Source organism: Canis aureus, chromosome 13 (genome assembly GCF_053574225.1).
Source record: "Canis aureus isolate CA01 chromosome 13, VMU_Caureus_v.1.0, whole genome shotgun sequence".
NCBI lineage: Eukaryota > Metazoa > Chordata > Mammalia > Carnivora > Canidae > Canis > Canis aureus.
In genome coordinates this window covers 70,850,029-70,869,139 of record NC_135623.1, presented here as the reverse complement: position 1 = coordinate 70,869,139, position 19,111 = coordinate 70,850,029, and the positions used below count along the sequence as shown (strand labels likewise).

The 19,111-nt window shown below is 40.8% G+C and overlaps 1 protein-coding gene across 3 annotated transcripts in view; it reads right to left on the bottom strand.

The window, feature by feature from the left end:
• BTC (betacellulin) overlaps positions 1–19,111 on the bottom strand; it is a 43,621-nt gene that overhangs the window by 7,622 nt on the left and 16,888 nt on the right. For 2 of the 3 annotated variants that reach the window (XM_077846585.1, XM_077846584.1), the window contains 3 exons: positions 17,335–17,490; positions 12,003–12,101; positions 3,355–3,478 (listed from right to left, as the gene is read on the bottom strand). In XM_077846585.1, the coding sequence (XP_077702711.1) occupies positions 3,355–3,478; positions 12,003–12,101; positions 17,335–17,401 (290 nt within the window). In that variant the 5' untranslated portion in view covers positions 17,402–17,490. The remainder of the gene's footprint in view (positions 1–3,354; positions 3,479–12,002; positions 12,102–17,334; positions 17,491–19,111) is intronic. The other variant, XM_077846586.1, reaches the window with a different exon arrangement.

Sequence of the window (19,111 nt, the reverse complement as noted above, 5' to 3'; positions counted from 1 at the left end):
TGGTGGAGCAGAATCACCTTTAATTGCATATGTGGGAGGGAGATTTTTAACGAGTTTTTTTTTTTTTAAGGCCATAATTAAAATCTTACAAATATAGTCTTTTTCAATTAGCTTGTTTTCCTAACGAATTTACTAAATATGGCGTTTTTAAACAATAACGCTACCCATAAAATACACAGCAATTACCTGTTGCTCTTTTAGAATGTTTTTCTAATTATAGGTTCTGGGTTCTGTGGCTTAAGCATGCTTTAATTGAATTTCTCAGCAAGCAGTATTTCTCGCAAGTTGAAACGTAATGGAGCTGTGCTGGAAGGTCGAACCTTTACATAGCCAGTTATAGTGGCTCTCATGCTATTTCCCTTCTCAGCAAACCAAATATATCAGCTAATGGTCATTTCCATGAGAGAGGCAGAGGTCAAGAGTGCCAGATCCTAGTAGATGTTTATTAAATGCTGAATAACTGAGTAAATGAGTTTTTATTTAATAAGCATCTTATAAAATATAAAATAATCTTTAAAGATGCCCATGACCCTTGAGGACTGTGATAAATCAAATTTGGGATCACTGTTCTGAAATAATCACCAGACACCATTATAACTATTAACTATTTGTAACTATTTGTAAGATTTATAACTATTAACTCAATTGATCCTCACAACAACCTTTGAGGTAGGTACCATTATTAACCCATTCTACGGTTGGAAAAACTGAAGTATAGAGAAATTAAGTGAGTGTGGATGGAATTCAAGCACAGGAAGTTTGGCTCTCAGGGTTATGACCTAAGCTCACGTAACACTGCTTAAATGAACTGTGTTGCATAAATAATAAAAGGTATGTATCCAGAAACAAATCATCCCCACTCCAAGAAAATACTGAGAAGACTAAGGGGATTTGAGTTATTGGAAACACACCTTTTTTTTTTTTTCAATTATAAAAGCAGACAACTATTTTTACATAACCACAACTCCTGGTAATTCTAAGCAGAAAGGAGATACTTCTAATTTTCGAAGGTAGCAGAGTCACCAATGGCAAGGCAGTTTTGCTTGAATCTGTGCTATGCCAAGTCACCTAAAACGTCAGGCCCAGGTCAAATATGTCCCACTCATCTCAGCAGTACACTTAATGGAACACCTACTCTGTGCTGGGTACTATAATAGGTATTTTTGCTTAACATATTGCTTTATTTCCAACACTTGAAAGGGAGATAGTATTATCCCCTTTTACAGATGATAAAACTGAGGCTCAGGAAAGGTAATTGAACCATTGTTAGCAGTGCGTATAATTGGTGCAAGTGAAATCTTAGCGTAGGTCTATCTGACTCCAAAATCTGTGTCCTGACTCCTCTATTCTTCTGCTTACTATTGATTCTGCACCAATCTACCACTAGGAAGCTGTTTCTGACCCAGAGTAAGGCCTTGATTTTGACAGTTAGCATAGCAGTCAATGGACTGCGCTAGAGGGACTTACGTACTTATTCACTAGTCATTTCCTGAGCACCTATTAAACTCTGGCGCTGTACCTGGCACCGGAACACAAAGAATGAATAGGCCATGAGACCCACCATTAGGTGCTCATAGTCACGGGCAGGACACTCAGCGAAGCCAACAGCTATGCTCCAGAGGAAAAGAGTTTTCATAGAAGGGTGACTGGATCTCAGAGAAAGGCCATCTAACACACCTGTGCGTGTGTCCGAGAAGAGGGAAATCAATGCAGGGGTCCGGAGGAGCTGATGTCTGAGCTGCATCTTAAAACATCAGTAAGAATAAGCTTTCTGGACTGTGGGAGTGTATGTGATAAAGCGTGGAAAGGAAGTAGGACCTCAGAGGAGCACTTGGGAATAGTGAGGGGTATGGCTAGAAAGGTGAGCCAGGATCAGAGGAGGTACGGAGGCCATGGAAATGAATTTTAGCCTCATGCTGAAGGGGGCGAGCTGTGTATTGATCTGAATGGATTACATATTATGGTTTTCATTTTAGAAGGCAGCAATATTAGAGAACAATAAATCTGCAGACACACACACGGACAAGCTAGAAAAATGTACTGGGTTAAATAGTATTAATATTTTTAAAATTTGGGACATCTGGGTGGCTCAGTTAAGTGACTTCTGATTTCGGCTCAGGTCATGATCTCAGGATCAGGAGATGGAGCCCCAGGTGGGGCTCTGTGCTGGGTGTGGAGACTGCCTAAGATTCTTGATTTTACCCCCCACCCCAGTGCCATACATTTGCACGAGTATGCGCGCCCTCTCTCACTAAAAGAAAAAAAGTGAGATAAAAAATAAAAATATTTTAAAAACTCAATATATTCTCCTAAGCCAGTGAGAAAGTAAAGGAAATAAAAATAAATATCAGCTCTCTTCTTTCCCAACAAACACACACAAACACACACATATTTTTATTTCCTTAGATTCGCAACTCTTAATCCCCCTCTAAGTATTACCCAGTATATTTATTTTTAAATTAGATTTAATTATAATTAAATTTTGATGAAGTCCATGACCCTTAGATGTGCCATTAAATTAGGGATTGGAATTGTTCTGAGACACTTATGAAAAAAAATGTATAACGGGAGAACTGCACATAAAAACAGAAACATTCTATGAACTTTAGGTCACAATTATACTTTTTTTTTTTTTTCAAAATTATACTTAAAAAAATCACCTTGCCTATCCATCAGGAAAGGTCTCAGGGAGTACTTAGAGGAACATTTCTTTAGAAGAAAATAAATATTTTTTAAAATGCAAAAAAAAAAAAAAAAGCTGTTTGTGCTTGAATAAAATTAAAAGGACTCAGTCTTCTAAGATGTGGAAAGAACACTTTTCTTCCAATTCCCTTTTATAATAAACAGGCTTTGCACATCTCTATTTACAAACTGGACTCATTTCCGTGCACTTAGCTGACACCTGCAGAAGTAGCTCTGAATTTGGAAAAGACTCCTTCATAGTCACATGAACTATGCGGCCCCTGGCACAGGTCAGAAGAAGCCGCTTTCGTTTGAGCCATCCGGGGTATTAAGGGAGCCCGAGAGCGTCCCTAACACGGACAGAAGGTCGGTTGGCCTGAGGCTGCAGAGGGCGTGGCCCGGGGCAGATGGGGCGCACAGCGGCTCAGGGGACTGTGCCCCGCGGTGCAGCTCCAGGCCCGGAGCCGCCCCCGCTCCCCTCCCAGGCCCACCACGTGGTGCAGAGCTCCAGGCCCGGGAGTCCCCCCCAGTCCCCCCTCCCAGGCCCACCACCCGGTGCAGCGCATCAGGCCCGGGACCCCGTCCCCCCGCCCACCTCCTGGGTCCCAGGCCCAGCACGTGGCAACACCCGCCCCCCCCCCCCCCCCCCCCCGCCCCGGCCGCTCCACTTACACGCAGGACGGTGTCTGCTCGGCCACCACGAAGCGACACCTCCCCTTGAGGCAGTAGTGCTCGTAGCGCTGGGGGCAGCGCGCGAAGTGGCCCCTCCGCCTCCACCGCGCGGTGGTCGCGGCCCCTGCGAGTGAGAAGAGCCTGTGAGCCACTCGCTGCAGGGCCATGCATGCGCCTCGCATCACCCTCCCCCCTCCTGCCAGTTCATCTCTAGAACATACTCCAGGGGCTGGTCTCTGCTTCTCTCCGCACCGGGGGGAAAAGCGGGACTTCTGTGCTCTCCGAGTATCTGGGTAGCTCCAGACAGGATCCCCGTGGGAATGTCGCACATGTCAGCTAAGTGTGTGTCCAGCCTGCCTCTCGGGACCCTCGGTGCCGCTTAAAGGGCGTAGCTGTGGGGACAGAGGGCCTCTCTCTGCGAGAAATTCATCAGAGCCCGAGAAGGGCCGCCCTTCCCGTCCCTTCCTCTTCCTCTTTCTCTTTCTCTTTCTCTCTTTCTCTCTTTCTCCCTTCCTTCCTTCCTTCCTCCCTCCTTCTTTCCTTCCTTCCTTCCTTCCTTCCTTCCTTCCTTCCTTCCTCCCTCCCTCCCTCCCTGCCTCCCTCCCTTCCTCCCTCTCTCCTTCTTCCTTCCTTCTTTCCTTCCTTCCTTCCTTCCTTCCTTCCTTCCTTCCTTCCTTCCTTCCTTCTTCCTTCCTTCCTTCTTCCTTCCTTCCTTCCTTCCTTCCTTCCTTCCTTCCTTCCTTCCTTCCTCCTTCCTTCCTTCCTTCCTTCCTTCCTTCCTTCCTTCCTTCCTTCCTTCTCTTCCCTTCAACATGCACATAGTATTTGCTGAGTCCCAGATGCTGGGGTGCTAACTATATGCATGGTTAATGTAGTGCCTTGGCGCTTATAGCGGCCTTGTGAGGTGAGCATCATTCTGGTCTCAGGTATGTGGATACACAAAGAACAAACACGGAAGCTGAGTCCCCTTCCAAGATGACATAGCTGGTAAGTGGCAGGAATGAGATTCAGACCCAGGAGGTCCATGCTCCACCCTGATCCCTGCCGAGCCAGCAGGGGCTGTCATCTGCCTCCAGCCTGACACACCGGGCAGTCACCAGTCACGCTGGCCTGAATGAGAGCTTCCCCCTCTCGCTTAACCCCCCGAATGATTTCCCTTGCCCTGAAGAAAAAGGAGAATACAGGAAGCTTCATATCCAGGATTCCGATCCTGTTCTGACTTCCGTGTCTTACCTTTAGAGTTTTCATTGCCTAACTTTGAAACTGAACAGTAGCATGCACGGTCTCTCCCTTGCTCGCATGCAGAAGGCAAAGAGAAACAGCACGCAGATGCCAACGGGCTGTTTCCCGTGTGGATCTGCATCAGCTGTGCCCACGCCCAGAGACAATAGCTAGCGAGCCAGCTCCAACCCAGGGTTGGACTTTTCCACAGTCGTGACCAAGGGCTCACACCCTCAGACAGCCCGCGATGTTCACTTCCGAGGGGCATTTCACACGGGCCTGGTATGCATCGGCCATCCCAGTGACATTAATAGTAACGACTACTAACACTTCTTAATTAATATTATAAAACGAGTACAGACGATTGCCCAGCGCTGCCAGAGAGGGGGATTGCCAAGGACTTTGGATGATCCATACACAGAAAATCCCTGCGGTGCAGGTCATGAAGTTTCAGGGGGTAGCAGAAGGTTGCCGAGGACTGGCCGACCTGGTTAGGGTTGGTGACTTGGCTGCCAGCTATGCCGACCGCTTGTGCGTGCCAGGCATTTGCTCTCATGCGTGCCAGTCAGTGGGCTCTTACCGAGATTTTTTCCAGAAATAACTACGAAGTGTCTCAAAAACAAAGATCTGTATGTTTTGGCAAATTCATTTATAATCAACTTTCATTCGTGCTTTCAATTTCCAGAGCCCTAGAGTAAGCACTGGAAAACATCAAAAGAATAAAGCATATTTTGGCTATCTTAATGGGTACAATAGAGCATTTTAAAGGCAATAATAAGCAACCCATCGGTAAGGACAGCCTTAGTAACCACATAAACAGTTGTGGCACCCTGGAAACAGTGGAAAGAAAGAAGACCAGATTAGGACGAAGGAAGTCAGTATTTTATTTTCAGCTCTGCCTTTTCTTTGCTGCATGGGTCTGGGCAAGCTCACGAAGCTGTCTGAGCCTCAGTTTCCCCACCTGTACACTGAAGATGATAACATCCACCTTAGAGGGCTGTTTTGGAGCTCAAGTAAGAACTGCACTCAGAAGTTCCTAGCTGAGGACCCTGGACAATCAGGTCCTCAGTGACTGAGTTGATACTAGAATCTTGAAAATCTTGGCAATTCTAAGAGAGACCTAGTATCATTACGAGGAGTGCTTATCTAATCAAAGAAAAAGTTCTGGAAAATATGGATTGTTTTCTAGGAGGAGGTAAGCAAGCTATTCAGTTATAGAGGATGTTAGGAGCAAAAGCTCAGGATCAGGTCAAGCTTGCTCATGCGGCGGTAGGTGGCAGATTTCATGGGGATGTAGGCTGAGAATGGAAGTTAGAGGCATCAAATGTCAGTAGGCTGAGGTGCTTATACTTGAAATACAAGGCAGAGGAGAGCTGCAGAAGGTTCTTAAGAATTAAATGGTGTGTGTAAGAACTACACTTTTTGGGTTAGCATTTTATCAAAGTGTATTAGATGGGAATCTGCAGATAGTAAGATGCTGGGGGCAAGGAGAAAGCCATTGCCTGAGCCATGCGAACATACGTGACATGGGCCTGTGGCCGGGGAACTGGGGTCAGAGATGAATTTAAGAAGGAATAAGACTTAGTGACAGATCTGCTGTGCTCCAGAAAGGCCCCTTCCTATGATGCTGAGAATACCCAACTTTAGGTATGAGCCGTATGGCTCTGTATCCTGAGCTTTACTAATTCCTCTGGTTGTTGTATCCCTTTAAATGTAGCCGGCCTTTCAATAAACACCATACAGAGCAAGATACCAAAAAGTGCCTTGCCCAGCAGCTGCTGGATGCAGTGATTTGACTGGCCTCAGCCCATCCAAGCAGCACAGGCCCGTGCCAGGGAAATGGTTGCCAGGCACTGTTTGGATCATTCACAGAGCTCCCTCCTTTGCCAAATAAACATGATCTTAAATATTCCCAGCATTATTTGGATTTAAAAACCCTTCTATGGCACCAAGCAGAAAATGTCCAGTGATTTCTCTATGAAACTTTAAAAACTGGAGAAAAATACCTCACACATACTGTGCTACCTCCCTGCCCCCCCCCCAAACAGATGAGATCATCTCTTCTCTCTGATGGAAATGAGAAGGCTTATCGCATACTCCCTTTCAATATGCATCTTCTATTCCAGTAGCTTTCATCTATTACTCATCAAGGTCGCATTATCTGAAAATTGAACAACTGTGAAATCTAACATTTTCTGCCTACCATGAGACCTGATGACATAGGGCAGGGGGGATGGCAAGATCTACCCTTCCATTCCAGACAAATTTATCAAGAAGGAAAAGTTAATTCTATGACAAAAGAATGGTTAGTCCCATGTATTGTGTTTCTTTGTTGAGAAGAAAATGACTTGGTCTTGAAAACCTCACATGAAAATTCCCCTGATACCGGGGGTGGTGGAACTAAATTGTTCTTTTTTCCCTCCCACCTCACTCTTTTCCAACACGTTCCCAAAAGCAAAACATCCTCTGGGATGGAGTCAGTCCCACAGAATTGCACTGGAAAACTAAATCCACTAGCGGGCACTAGCGGGCCAGGTTGCAACACAATCTCCTAAGTGGATTGGCACCACAAGTATCCTATCTCTGTCTCCTCTCGAGATGCCATATTCCAAGGATTCTAAAGCCAATTAGATAAGAAACTATGAGGGTTACTGTAGTTAGGTGTATGACATCTAACTCTGAGTAAGAACATCTTTCTTTGATCAGTTAGACAAAAAGTAGTCCTCTTCCTCGGATCACATAAATAGTTAATTGAGATGCAATAGATTCTCTTGGATCACACTAAAGTAGAGGAAGATAGCACACATTCGGATGATTTAGTGTAAGTATGGAATTTTATCTCAGTTTGATGGATGCTTTGATTAAATGGTACAGTTCCCTGGTCTTTCTCGTACATGATTTTTTAAAAAAAATTTATTTATTTATTCATGAGAGACAGAGAGAGAGAGAGAGAGAGAGAGGCAGAGACACAGGCAGAGGGAGAAGCAGGCTCCATGCAGGGAGCCCGATGTGGGACTCGATCCCAGGTCTCCAGGATCACACCCTGGGCCGAAGGCAGGCACTAAACCGCTGATCCACCCAGGGATCCCTTGTACATGGTTCTTATTCTCAAACCAGAACAGGCCTTGTGATGCTTTTGTGTTTAAAACTCCTCGGAATTGATACACTAGTTTTATTTTTTTGTAAAACATTCACTTAGTTATTCCAGTTGTGCTCATTACTAACCTATTTAATGTTTTTATAAATGATGTCAATGCCAGCAGCTCTTCTAAAATCAACTCGAAGGGTAATATATTTTATGTAATTCCCATTACAATGTGATAACCTAATCCCCTCGTTAAATACATAGGTAAATCTCTGTGCAGGAGATTTAAAGGGAGGGGCTAAATTTTGAGATAAAAGTCTCATAAGTCTTAACAGGGAGAGAGAGGAAGTAAAACAAATACCTATACATTTATCTTCCCACATAGATATCTGATCTTAAAAAGGGAATAGCTGGGGCACAGAAAAGCTTGAGTGGTCACAGCAGTTTGCAAAGAAGTTTCTTCCTGTGGAGAAGAGGTTGAGCCTTTAATCTTCCAATCCTTGGCTTCCCGGCAACTTCCCAATAGGGATTTCCTCCTTTTATAGCCTTCTTGAGCCAGGAGGTGAGGAAGGGAGTGTAGTATTTTCTAAGTTAATTTTCCTTCTTATCTTGCCAACTATCACCCTAAGACAGGGGAATGTAAACGCACACTGCCCTTGACGAAGTGCAAAATTTGAAAATTCCTCTCGTCTGAAGATTCCCATTTGTTTTACATCCAGTGCCATTTCCTACAGAAATGTAAAACAGCTGATGACTCCAGGAAAAGAAAAATAGATCTCAGATGTACTTGTTAACCCCGCTGAGTTCCTAGGAAATGTTTATGTGGAGGTCTAATCAGAACAGCCCCTCACAGCTCTGGACCAGGAGGGCTAGCCACTGGCTTCTCGGCTTGTTGGAGTGGAAGGAGTGGGCCTGCACTTAGAGCTGCCCTCCTTCATTCTATCCCTTTAAAGGAAGAAAAAAGAATTTAGTGTTGGTGTGTGAGTGTATTTGCATGTTTAAAATTATTCACAGCTGGGGGCAGACAAAGAAAAATGAACAGGAAGAAAAGTTGTATCTCCTGTTTCTCAAGAGTGCCTGCTGCGGAATTCTTGTGTGTACGAGGCCTCCTTTGCTTGTTCTTCCTCATATTCCCCAGCCTCTAACTTTTGCAACGCACTGGGACTCCGTGTTTTCTCGTCTCTTCTCTCGACACTCCCTTTTGGGACATTTCCTGGTTTTAAACATCTTTATGGTAACAATCCCAAATTGATATTTCCATCCCAGATCTCTTCCTTCAGTGTCCAACAGTCCAACTACCATCTCCACTTGGTGGTCTAACTGAGAGTTTAAATTAACGCTACCCAAATGGAACACCCGATTTCCACCCTAAAGTCTGGTCTTTCCTCATCTTAGTAAATGATACCTGCATTCTTTCTGTTATTCAGGCCAAATGTCTTAGAGTCACTTTGACTTCTTTCTCTTTTACTCTACATCCAATTCATCAAAAACATTCTATTGGTTGTAGTCAAAATATACACAGAATCATCCCTCCATCTCTACCACGTTGGTCTAAGCCTGACATTTATCTCTAGACTGGAAGTAGTCTCCATGGCAACAACTCCTAACTAGTCTCACTGCTGCCACTTGTCCCCTTAACCGTCTCCTCTGCACACAGACACCAGAGTGATGCTGTTAAAACTCAAAGCTGAAGGCTTTATAGTCCCCGGCAAGGTTCTACTCAGCATCCCCCATCACCTCTCTCTCCCCACTAACTCTTCGACCTCCTCTTCGACTATGTTGTTCACTGATGCATCCTGGGTACCTGGAACAGGGCCTGCTGCACTGCAGGTACACGGAAGTATTGGTAGGAACGAGTAAGTTTCTTACTCAAGACAGAAAAGGAAAAACTAAAAGTGAAATGCTTAGAGATTGGGGCCACTTGAAAATAAAATTATAAAGTCATTTAAAATGGGGACACCTGCATGGCTCAGCAGTTTGGTGCCTGCCTTCAGCTGAGGGCGTGATCCTGGAGACCCAGGATCGAGTCCTGCGTCGGGCTCCCTGCGGGGAGCCTGCTTCTCCCTCTGCCTGTGCTTCTGCCTGTCTCTGTGTCTTTCATGAATAAATAAATGAAATATTTTTTTTAAAAAAAGAAATCAGGACGACTCCTAAAGATCATCTGATTCATTTCTTCCTTTTACAAGTGACAAACTGATGTTCGAAAGTTTAAGTGACTTGACCAAAGTCACACAGTCAATAAAGACAAGATGCCCTGTTCCTTGTTAAGTCCTTTTCAAGAACATGTTGTCTTTTCTGGGTTTACTTTCAAGGATTAATTTTCAGAATTTTCTTCACATACTCAGCATTGTGACCTTCCCTCATGACTCTAGCAGTTCAGCATGGTGATTAACAATACACATCCTGGAACCAGCCTCTCCAAATTCGTTTCAGGCTACTCCATGTACTGTGTGACCTTAAACAAGCTAAAAAAATAGTATAGAGTTTTCTTAAAAAAACAAAACAGAACAGAATTACCATAAGATCCAGCTATCCTACCTCTGGGTATTTATCCAAAAGAATTGAAATCAGAATCTCAAAGAGATTCTGCACTCCCAATAAACACTTTCATGTTTATTGCAGCACTATTCACAATAGCTAAGATGTGGAAACAATCGAAATATCCATCAACTCATGAATGGATGAAGAAAATGTGGTTTATACAAACAATGGAATATTATTCAGCCTAAGAAAACCAGGCACTCTTGCCATCTGAAACAACACAGATGGACCCTGGGAGCATTATGCTAAGCAAAGTAATCCAGTTATAGAAGAACAAATACCACATGATTCTACTTATAAAGGTATCTAAATACCCAAATCCACAGAAGCTGAGAGTAGAATGGTGGTTGCGGGGCTGGGGGTGGGGGTGGGGGGGCAAGAGGAGTTGTTTAATGGGCATGAAGTTTGGATTATGCAAGATGAATAATTTTTAGAGATTTACTATACAACATCTGGCATATAGTTAACAATCTTGTACTATATACTTAACATTTTGTTAAATATTCTTTTTAAAATTTAAAAAATAGGCAATACATTTAGCATAATGATGACATAGCTTTTTTAACACTGTCAATCATTGGATCATTGGATAACCCCCAAAGGAAATGTGAAAATGCCATCATTGCAGATATTTAAAACTCAACTGAAGAAAAGTACACAAGCACATAAAATTGGCCTTGTTTTTCTCTCTACATGAGTGACAAGACCCACACAAGCATGACCTAAGACACCAATGGATTCCACCCCCTGTGGGCACTTTCCAGACCACCCACTAGTGTGAGGGAAGAAAGAGGAAGACTGGGCTGGAACTGATGACTCACATCAGGAGGACTTGCTCAGCATGGTCCTGGCTCAGTTAGGACTTCTCCAGGATGCTTGGAAAGGAGTACTTAACACCAGGTCACTACCCTCTCAGCTCCAAAAAGTTTCCAGGGAATATAGGAAGCCTCTCCAACCTACTTTTAGAATTGGCCTGTGTTTTGTTTTGCTTTGTTTTAAATCAGAAGCAATCCCTGTAGAAGATCAGACCATTCACTCTATAAAGGGTAGACAGAACCTTAGACCAGGGGTCAGCAAACTATGGCCCTAGAGCCAGAGCTGGCCCACAGCCTGTTTTTCTAAATACATTTTTCTTGAAATACATCGTTTGCAATGTGTCTATGGCTGCTTGCACAGTACAATGGGCAACTTGAGTAGCTGCAAAAGGCTGCGTGGCCCACAAAACCTAAAATACCTATTATGTGACCCCTTACCAAGCCTCATCCCCACATTGGACTAATAGCTTTGACAATACTGAATCAAGGATCCTTAAGGTAAAAATCTGTCAAAGTTACTGCCTTTGTCCCTTCTTTTAAGTTGTGGAATAGAAAAAAATATTTTGAATAGAATATGCCAACTTTTTATGAATCTCATCCAAGGTATTTCATGCTAGAGTCTGAAGCACATGCCTGTGACACCTAAAATAGTGTATTTATTAAAAATGGAAGCACTAGAGTCAGAAAGAACTGAGTGTGAATCTCAGATTTGCAATTTTCCTGTTCTGTAACCTCTGGCAAGTTACTTAATCTTTCTGGGTTTCATCTTGAAATAAATACTATCCAGCTCAGAGGGGCCTTGTGGGGAGTGAAGGCATTACTATACATAAAGCACTTAGCAGAGAGCCTGGTACATCAGCACGTGCTCAAAAAACTACGTAGCTTTATTATTACTATAATATTAAAAGTTAAAATTAGGGAACTCCACTTTCCAATATTGAACATGAGGCTGATAAAATACAAATGCATCACTTGTTAAGCATTACCTGCGCAGTTTCCCCCAGGATCTCCACAGAGAAGGCCATCCTTTTCAGGACCTCTGGTTGAATTCCCATCTGCCACAATACAGTGGAGGATCGCTAGACCTTCAAGTTTAAAACAGAACCAAAACAAGCATGAAAACTTGAAAATTTCCTCAATGCAAAGTACTTTACCAAAGTCATGACCCATTTATGAAAATAACAAACCTCTGACTTCCACTGCCAAGGCACTCTCCCACAACAAAGAAGTGGCGGTACACAGGCCAGCATGTCTAATTTTTTAACCTCAATGCCAAAGACAGAATTTTCAAGCCAGTTTCACAAACATCTAACTATATATCTTAGTCTCTGAAGAGACTTGGCCATAGCTTGTGATGGAGACATCCAGAAGCAGAAAGATGGAGTTCTCAGCCACTGTACAAATACTGATGAATTTCCAGAGAAAATGGATGAATTTCCAGAGAAAATGGATGACAAGACCACGTGGCAACCTACTCTCTCCATTCCAAAAAGACTCAATATTTCTCAGGCATTAACTATTGTTTGGACTTTCTTCTTGGGATATGTGAACTGGATATTCAATTTATGGGAATTCTTTAAAAATTGTAGCTTCCAAAAAAAAAAAATTGTAGCTTCCCTCAGCTAAGTATTCCTGTCGTTGAGAAGGACAGACCTCATGGAAAGGTATAGGGGAGAAAGGAATGCTGTGTTACGGTTAGGACGGTTTAGAATACAATGTGTAGTCCTTATGTGGACCTGATTCAAACAAATCAACTGTAAAAAATCACTAATGAGCTAATCTGGAAAATTTGACCCAGACCAGACATTAGATAATATTAAGGAATTGTTGCAGATAATTTAAAGTGTGATAATCATATTGTGGTTCAGTTTAAAAAACAGAGTCCATATCTCTTAAATATATAAATTTAAATACTTATTAATGAAGGTAATGCAACTGAGATTTACTTTACAATAATCCAACAAGGGAAGGTGGGTACGAGGTGCTGAGAGAAACTTACAGATGAAACAGATCGGGCACATACTGCTCATTGTTGACGTTGAGCAGTGGCTATAAGAAGGTTTATTATACTCTTCTCTCCACTTTCATATATATATATATGAAAATGTCTCTATATATAATATATAATGTCTATAATAATATATAATTGTCTATAATAATAAGTTGGAGATGGCAGGAGAAGTAGAGGAGGGAAGATGGGGAGGGATGACATGGCTTGGGAGCTAGCTAGTCCTGAATTCATGACCTATTTTTGCTACTTTACAGTCAGGCACCTGAACAAATTTCATAACCTCTCAATTTCCTCATTGGCAAAGTGGAGATAATTATTATCTCTTCTTCAGAACAATGCTGCGAGGATTCAATCAGGTAAGTATGCAAGGCACTTAACACAGTGCTGGCCTGTAATCGATGCTCACTTAAATTACTCATTATATGTAACTGGCAGGAATTGAATAACTTGCCCACTGGGTATACTGATGCTTATCCATCTGGCCAATGGTTGCTAAGCTGTGCATGCTCTCTTAATTCAACTCAGTTCAACAAACATCCATGAACATCCAGAAACACAAAGGTGGATAGGACAGATTCTACTCTCAAAGTGCTCCAAAGCTATAAAGGCAAGTAATCGGCTAATCAATTAATCATAACAACACAAAGTGAGACTATTGTGTCAGAGGACAATAGTATCTAGCAAGTTCAAAGGCCAAAATAGTTTCCAAAAAGATTCTTTCAATACAGAGACTCTTTTCTAGCTATCTAATTAGAAAAGGTTAAAAAAAAAATGTGATAACTAGCATTGAAAAAAGCAAATAGAAAAAGAAATTCAAATCTATTTCCACACCTGGGTGGCTCAGTGGTTCAGTATCTGCCTTCGGCTCAGGTTGTGATCCAGTCCCGGGATCAAGTCGCACATCCCTTCCTGCATGGAGCCTGCTTCTCCCTCTGCCTGTGTCTCTACCTCTCTCTCTGTGTCTCTCATGAATAAATAAATAAAATGTTTAAAAAAAATAAATTCAAATCCACTGGTGAAAGGTAAATTAGCATTACTTTACTAGAGGACAGTTTAGTGCCGTACATGCTAAAAGCAAAAAAACAAAAAAAAAAAACAAAAAACTAAAAAAATGTACAAATGCTTAAATGCAGTCATTTCATTTTTGTAATTTCCCCTAAGGAAATAATCCAAGTTACATAAAAAGACTTAGCTGCACAAATTCTCTATGTAACATGGGTTAAAAATAATTGGAAATTCCTAAATATCTAACAAGGCTCAGATGATTAAATACATGAAATACTATTCAGGCATAATTCAAACATTAATAGAACATTTTGATATATTCCTTAGCAAGAGAGATAGGCTATAGAATAATAACGTTCCGTGATCTGTGGTTTGTCTGCATCTGTTTGTGGTAAGTGTAAAAAAATATAGATATAAAGAGATATAAAGGTGGGTAAGTAAGTAGTGTTACTCACATTGGTCAGAAGAATTTTTTTTTTTAATTTTCCTTATTTGTACTTTCTAATTTTCTAGTAGCATATTTTATTTGTAGCAACAACAAAAAAAGGAGTGTCTCCCCAATTATAAATCACACACGCAATTTGGCCACCAAATTTTTAGATTTTTCAGGACTTTTATACCTGCCACCCTCATTTCACACTTTCAACAAGCCAGAAACATATAATCATTTAGGACTTTCCAAGCACACCGATTGTATACTTAATCATCTTTGTAATCCTGGTAACTAACACAGAATACAATAAATATCCAACAAATGTTGAAAGAAGAATAAATCAATGTATAAAAGAACAAAACAACATTCAGATTTTAAAAATCCCAGTATCCATTTCTACTGGATAGAAAATTTCAATGGAAAATTTCAGTGGGAAATTTCAATCAATTTATTTTATTATTATAAAATAGGTTTAATTCATGCTTAAAATCTCATACGTGAGCTTTCTCTATGGGCAGAATTAGGAACCCTTAATTCTGGAGTTAATCTGTTCTAATGGTGGGACTTTTACAAAAACTCTAAATCTTATAGAGATTCAGCATCTACAAACTAGGGATGACAATATCTCCTTCAAGAAGTTCTTGTAAAAATAAAATTAAGTAACATAAGAAAAGGCACATGGCTTGGGACCTAGTATATAATTGTTGGTCTACGCACACTCATTTCTACTATCACTTATAATTTAACCCACCATTCTCCACTTCCACCTAACAGAGGGACCCCTGATTTCAAAACCCGCCCAGGGCCCTCCAACCTTCCAGCAGGCGGGGGCCCGTGCCCAGACTCTCTGCTACGACTTACTCCACATGCTGGCATCAGCTGGTGAAAGGATGCCCTGGGAAGAGCCCTAGGCAGGACTCCTAGGGAGGAGGCATGCTCCGGCGAAGCATGCGCCCTGCACGAGGCCCTGGGCTAGCACACGCTATCTGCTCGCCCACAGTCTTCAGGTTATAGTCACGAGCTGGCAGCCACGAACTGGATCCAGATGAAGAACCATTTTCTTGATCTGCACAGTTTTAAAAAATTGAATCGTGACAGCTCATATTTCACCTGGATTTTTCTGCTTCTACTGAAAAAGCAGAAGGTCTGGCAACACAGGTCTGAAATACCTTCCTGGAAACAACTGGAGACCACTAAGCTGCAGGTGACCCCTTTAATTCTACAGATCCTATCAGGCTGGCTGGGCTCAATTATTTTAACTGCCTAGACCTGACAAGCATTTCAGTTTGTGAACTCTACAAATTGACTCAGAAATCACAGAAATGCACACAAAACCATTTACTCAGTATTCAGTATTGATACTGAAGGCTGCTTCCAGGAAAAGAGACATTCTTGTTCCACCCATAATTCAACAAATTGAGTACTGTGATACAAGACACTGAAGGCTCAAAGATAACAGATAATATCACTAATCTTAAGGAGCTCACGTTCTGGTAAGTAAGGTAGACACACAAATATTTAAGGCGTGGTGTAGTAGGGACAACAACCGAGGAGACACAGGAGTAACCCAGGGTGGAGAATCAACTCTACCTAGCCACAAAGACTTGATGGAGAAGGTGAGGATTGTGGTGAGTTTTTAACAGGAAAGAAATGATTTTTAAAAACATCAATCAATAACTTCTGGATAACATAATCATTGATATTATTTGTTTCATCAGTAGACAATGTTTATATGGTAGTAATAATGTAAATACTGATAATGCACATTATTATATCAAAAATTATCATAAAATGAGAGTCTGTAATTAGCCTACTTATGCCATGTGGGGAAACTGTGGTGATTTATCAGTATCTTTGCTGTGCCAGTTCTTAAATATTTTGAGTATCACCTTTATAGTAATATACTGAAGTTATGAGAGAAAAGAAACTCAATAGGTAGAATCCAAGTTTGGCAAGTCAACAAATAGCATTTCAAGCAAGTTATTTAGCAAGATGGAGGTAAATACAAAAGAAAACACTTAAAATAGTTAAAAGTGGTTGCTTCTAGGAGGTAAAGAGGAAGGAAGCCATGGTGCCAAGATCTACTATTTGTTGTTGTAAACCTTTTAGTACTATTAGATTTTTTAAAATATGTGTATATTTATTACCTTATTAAAATATTAATTATTAAGGAACAAATAAAGTTGTAATTAACCAAGGGATTCTAAAAAAAAAGAGAGACAACTTGTAAAAGGACACGGTACAAGTAATACAACTTGTCGTTTGGGGGGTAGGTGGGGAACGTGAGGGGGATCAGGCTGGGGCACAAGTAGATAACATAACATATGACCATATTAATTTACTAATTACTGACAGATCAGGCACCTAAATTGGGGTCATTGAAAAGCTTTAAGTGAAAACAACATAATCTTTTTGTTCGTTTGTTGTGTGTTTGTTTGAAAAGGTTACTTTGATACCAGTATAGGTGATTCGGACACCTAAGCCAAGGTGGTGGGACCGGGTACAGAGAAGAAGAAATGAAGATGCGAGATATTCATAAAGTAAACTATAAAAGACTTGGTGGCTTTAGAAAATAAGAGCTTTTTAAAGGTATTTTACATTGTATACATCTCATCTCATTGTTCACAGGAATCCAAGTTCTGGCTTAAAATGAATGTAAGACATTCAAAGGTTCCTCAACTTTCACACTATTGACATTTGGGGCTGGATAATTCTGTTATGGGAGGCTGTGCATCGTAGGATGATTACCCCTGGCTTTTATCCTCCAAATGCCGGTAGCATCCTCCCCCCATCCTGCTTTCTACTTCTGAGTTGTTATAATCAAAAACATCTCCCACCATTGCCAAATATACCTGGGAGGAAAACTGACCTGCTTGAGAACCATTGCAATTCTCTCCAACCTGTTTTAATGCTTTTTGTCCAAATATAGCTTTCATTTTGAATGTGTAGCTTTAATATAAATCACAGAGCTTCAAAGGTTCAAATTTTGACTCTCAAAAAATTTCTTAGGGAAAGTTTCATTATCCTGTGGAAAGATCATTGAATTTTGTCATTAATTCACTATGTGACCTTGAGCTAATTAACAATCTATCCTGATCTTTTTCCTCAAGAAAAAATAAAATTATAGGTTCCCTGCTCATCCCATAATCTGGTTTATGAAAACCAAATGAGATAATATAGTAAAAGAACTTATTTTAAAAATATGTTATTAAAATAATCATCTTTATCAGAGAAAGTATGGATTGTACTTTAGAGAAAATAAAAGACAATATGGTACTTAGATGTGGAAAATATGATTTTCATTCAGAAGAGTCACAAGTTTTATTAAATTTCAGAATTAGTAAGACTCTTAGAGATATTAAAATATCCTACCAACCAGCATTCAACTCCTCTGAAATTATTCTCTGGGAAAGTTCACCAAGCCTGCCTCTAAAATTTCAGTACAGGGTCTTCACTCTCTTCTAAAGCATTCCATTTCAATGAGACCATCCATCCATTCTTTCAATTGCAGCCATTCATTCATTCAAAAGATTATTAAGCACCTATTTCTAAAGCTCTATAAATGCTTCTTTATGTTAAGCTGGTTTTTGCCATTCTGTAATTTTACTCTGTTCATTGGAATCACCTGGAATATGTCTAATCTCTCTTCCCCATGACAGATTCTCACCTATTTGAAGCCAGCTATCAGATCTTCCTGAAAGGATTTCTCTTCTTCAGGCTGAACATCCTGATTTCTTTAACCACATTTTACCTCTGCTCATCAAGACCCTCATAAGCCTTGCGATGGTCCCCTAAATGTAAGGTCAAACCGAGGTGCCGTTTCACATGGTCTGGCAAAGACAGAATAGAATGGGGCTCTTGGCCTCCGCATTGTGGGTACTATATTCTGGTAATGCACCCCCACGGCATATCAGCCATTTTTGGTTGTTTGGTTAAATACTGGGGTTTTAGTCTGCTTACAACAAAAGGAAACTCCTATATCTCTTATTCTACTGAGAAGCGGTATATTGATGGGTTTGTTCTTTTTGTTTTGTTTTTACTTTTTACGTAAAAAAATGATTTTAGACTTTTTAAATATCTCCTTTAAAATTGTATTAGATTTCACCTATCTGGCAAATATTTCACAATCTTTTTGTTTTCTTATTCCTTCATTCAACCTACCTCACGTGACCTACAGAATTTCTGAAAGATTCATTAAGGCAAAAAAAACAAAATAAAACAAAATAATGTTAAATTAGTTGTGTTTGCTAAGCAGTGGGAAATTGAGACTCTATTTCTGGTGCTAGTTTTTAAATATCAACTGTACTCAAAAAATTAAAGACAAAAAGAAAAGAAACCCAATTCTATTTTCATGAGTCAAAGCTCCATTTATGAAATGTTCAAATTAAAAATCGCAGAATTTATTAAAAGTATTATCCCTGTCAGCCAGCATGGAGAATGAAGTCATTGGGAACAATATAAGCATTGAAAGAGAACCAGCCTGACAAGGAGCATGACCCACTGTCTCATAGTTAACTGCTAAATTCTGAGGTAAGTTGTACACCAGCTGGGTCAACTATTTAAGAAGATCAAATGTGACCAACATAAATAGTCATGTATGTTGTATTTGCCTCATCTCTGAGCTGCATTTTCCATTTTTTAGAGCC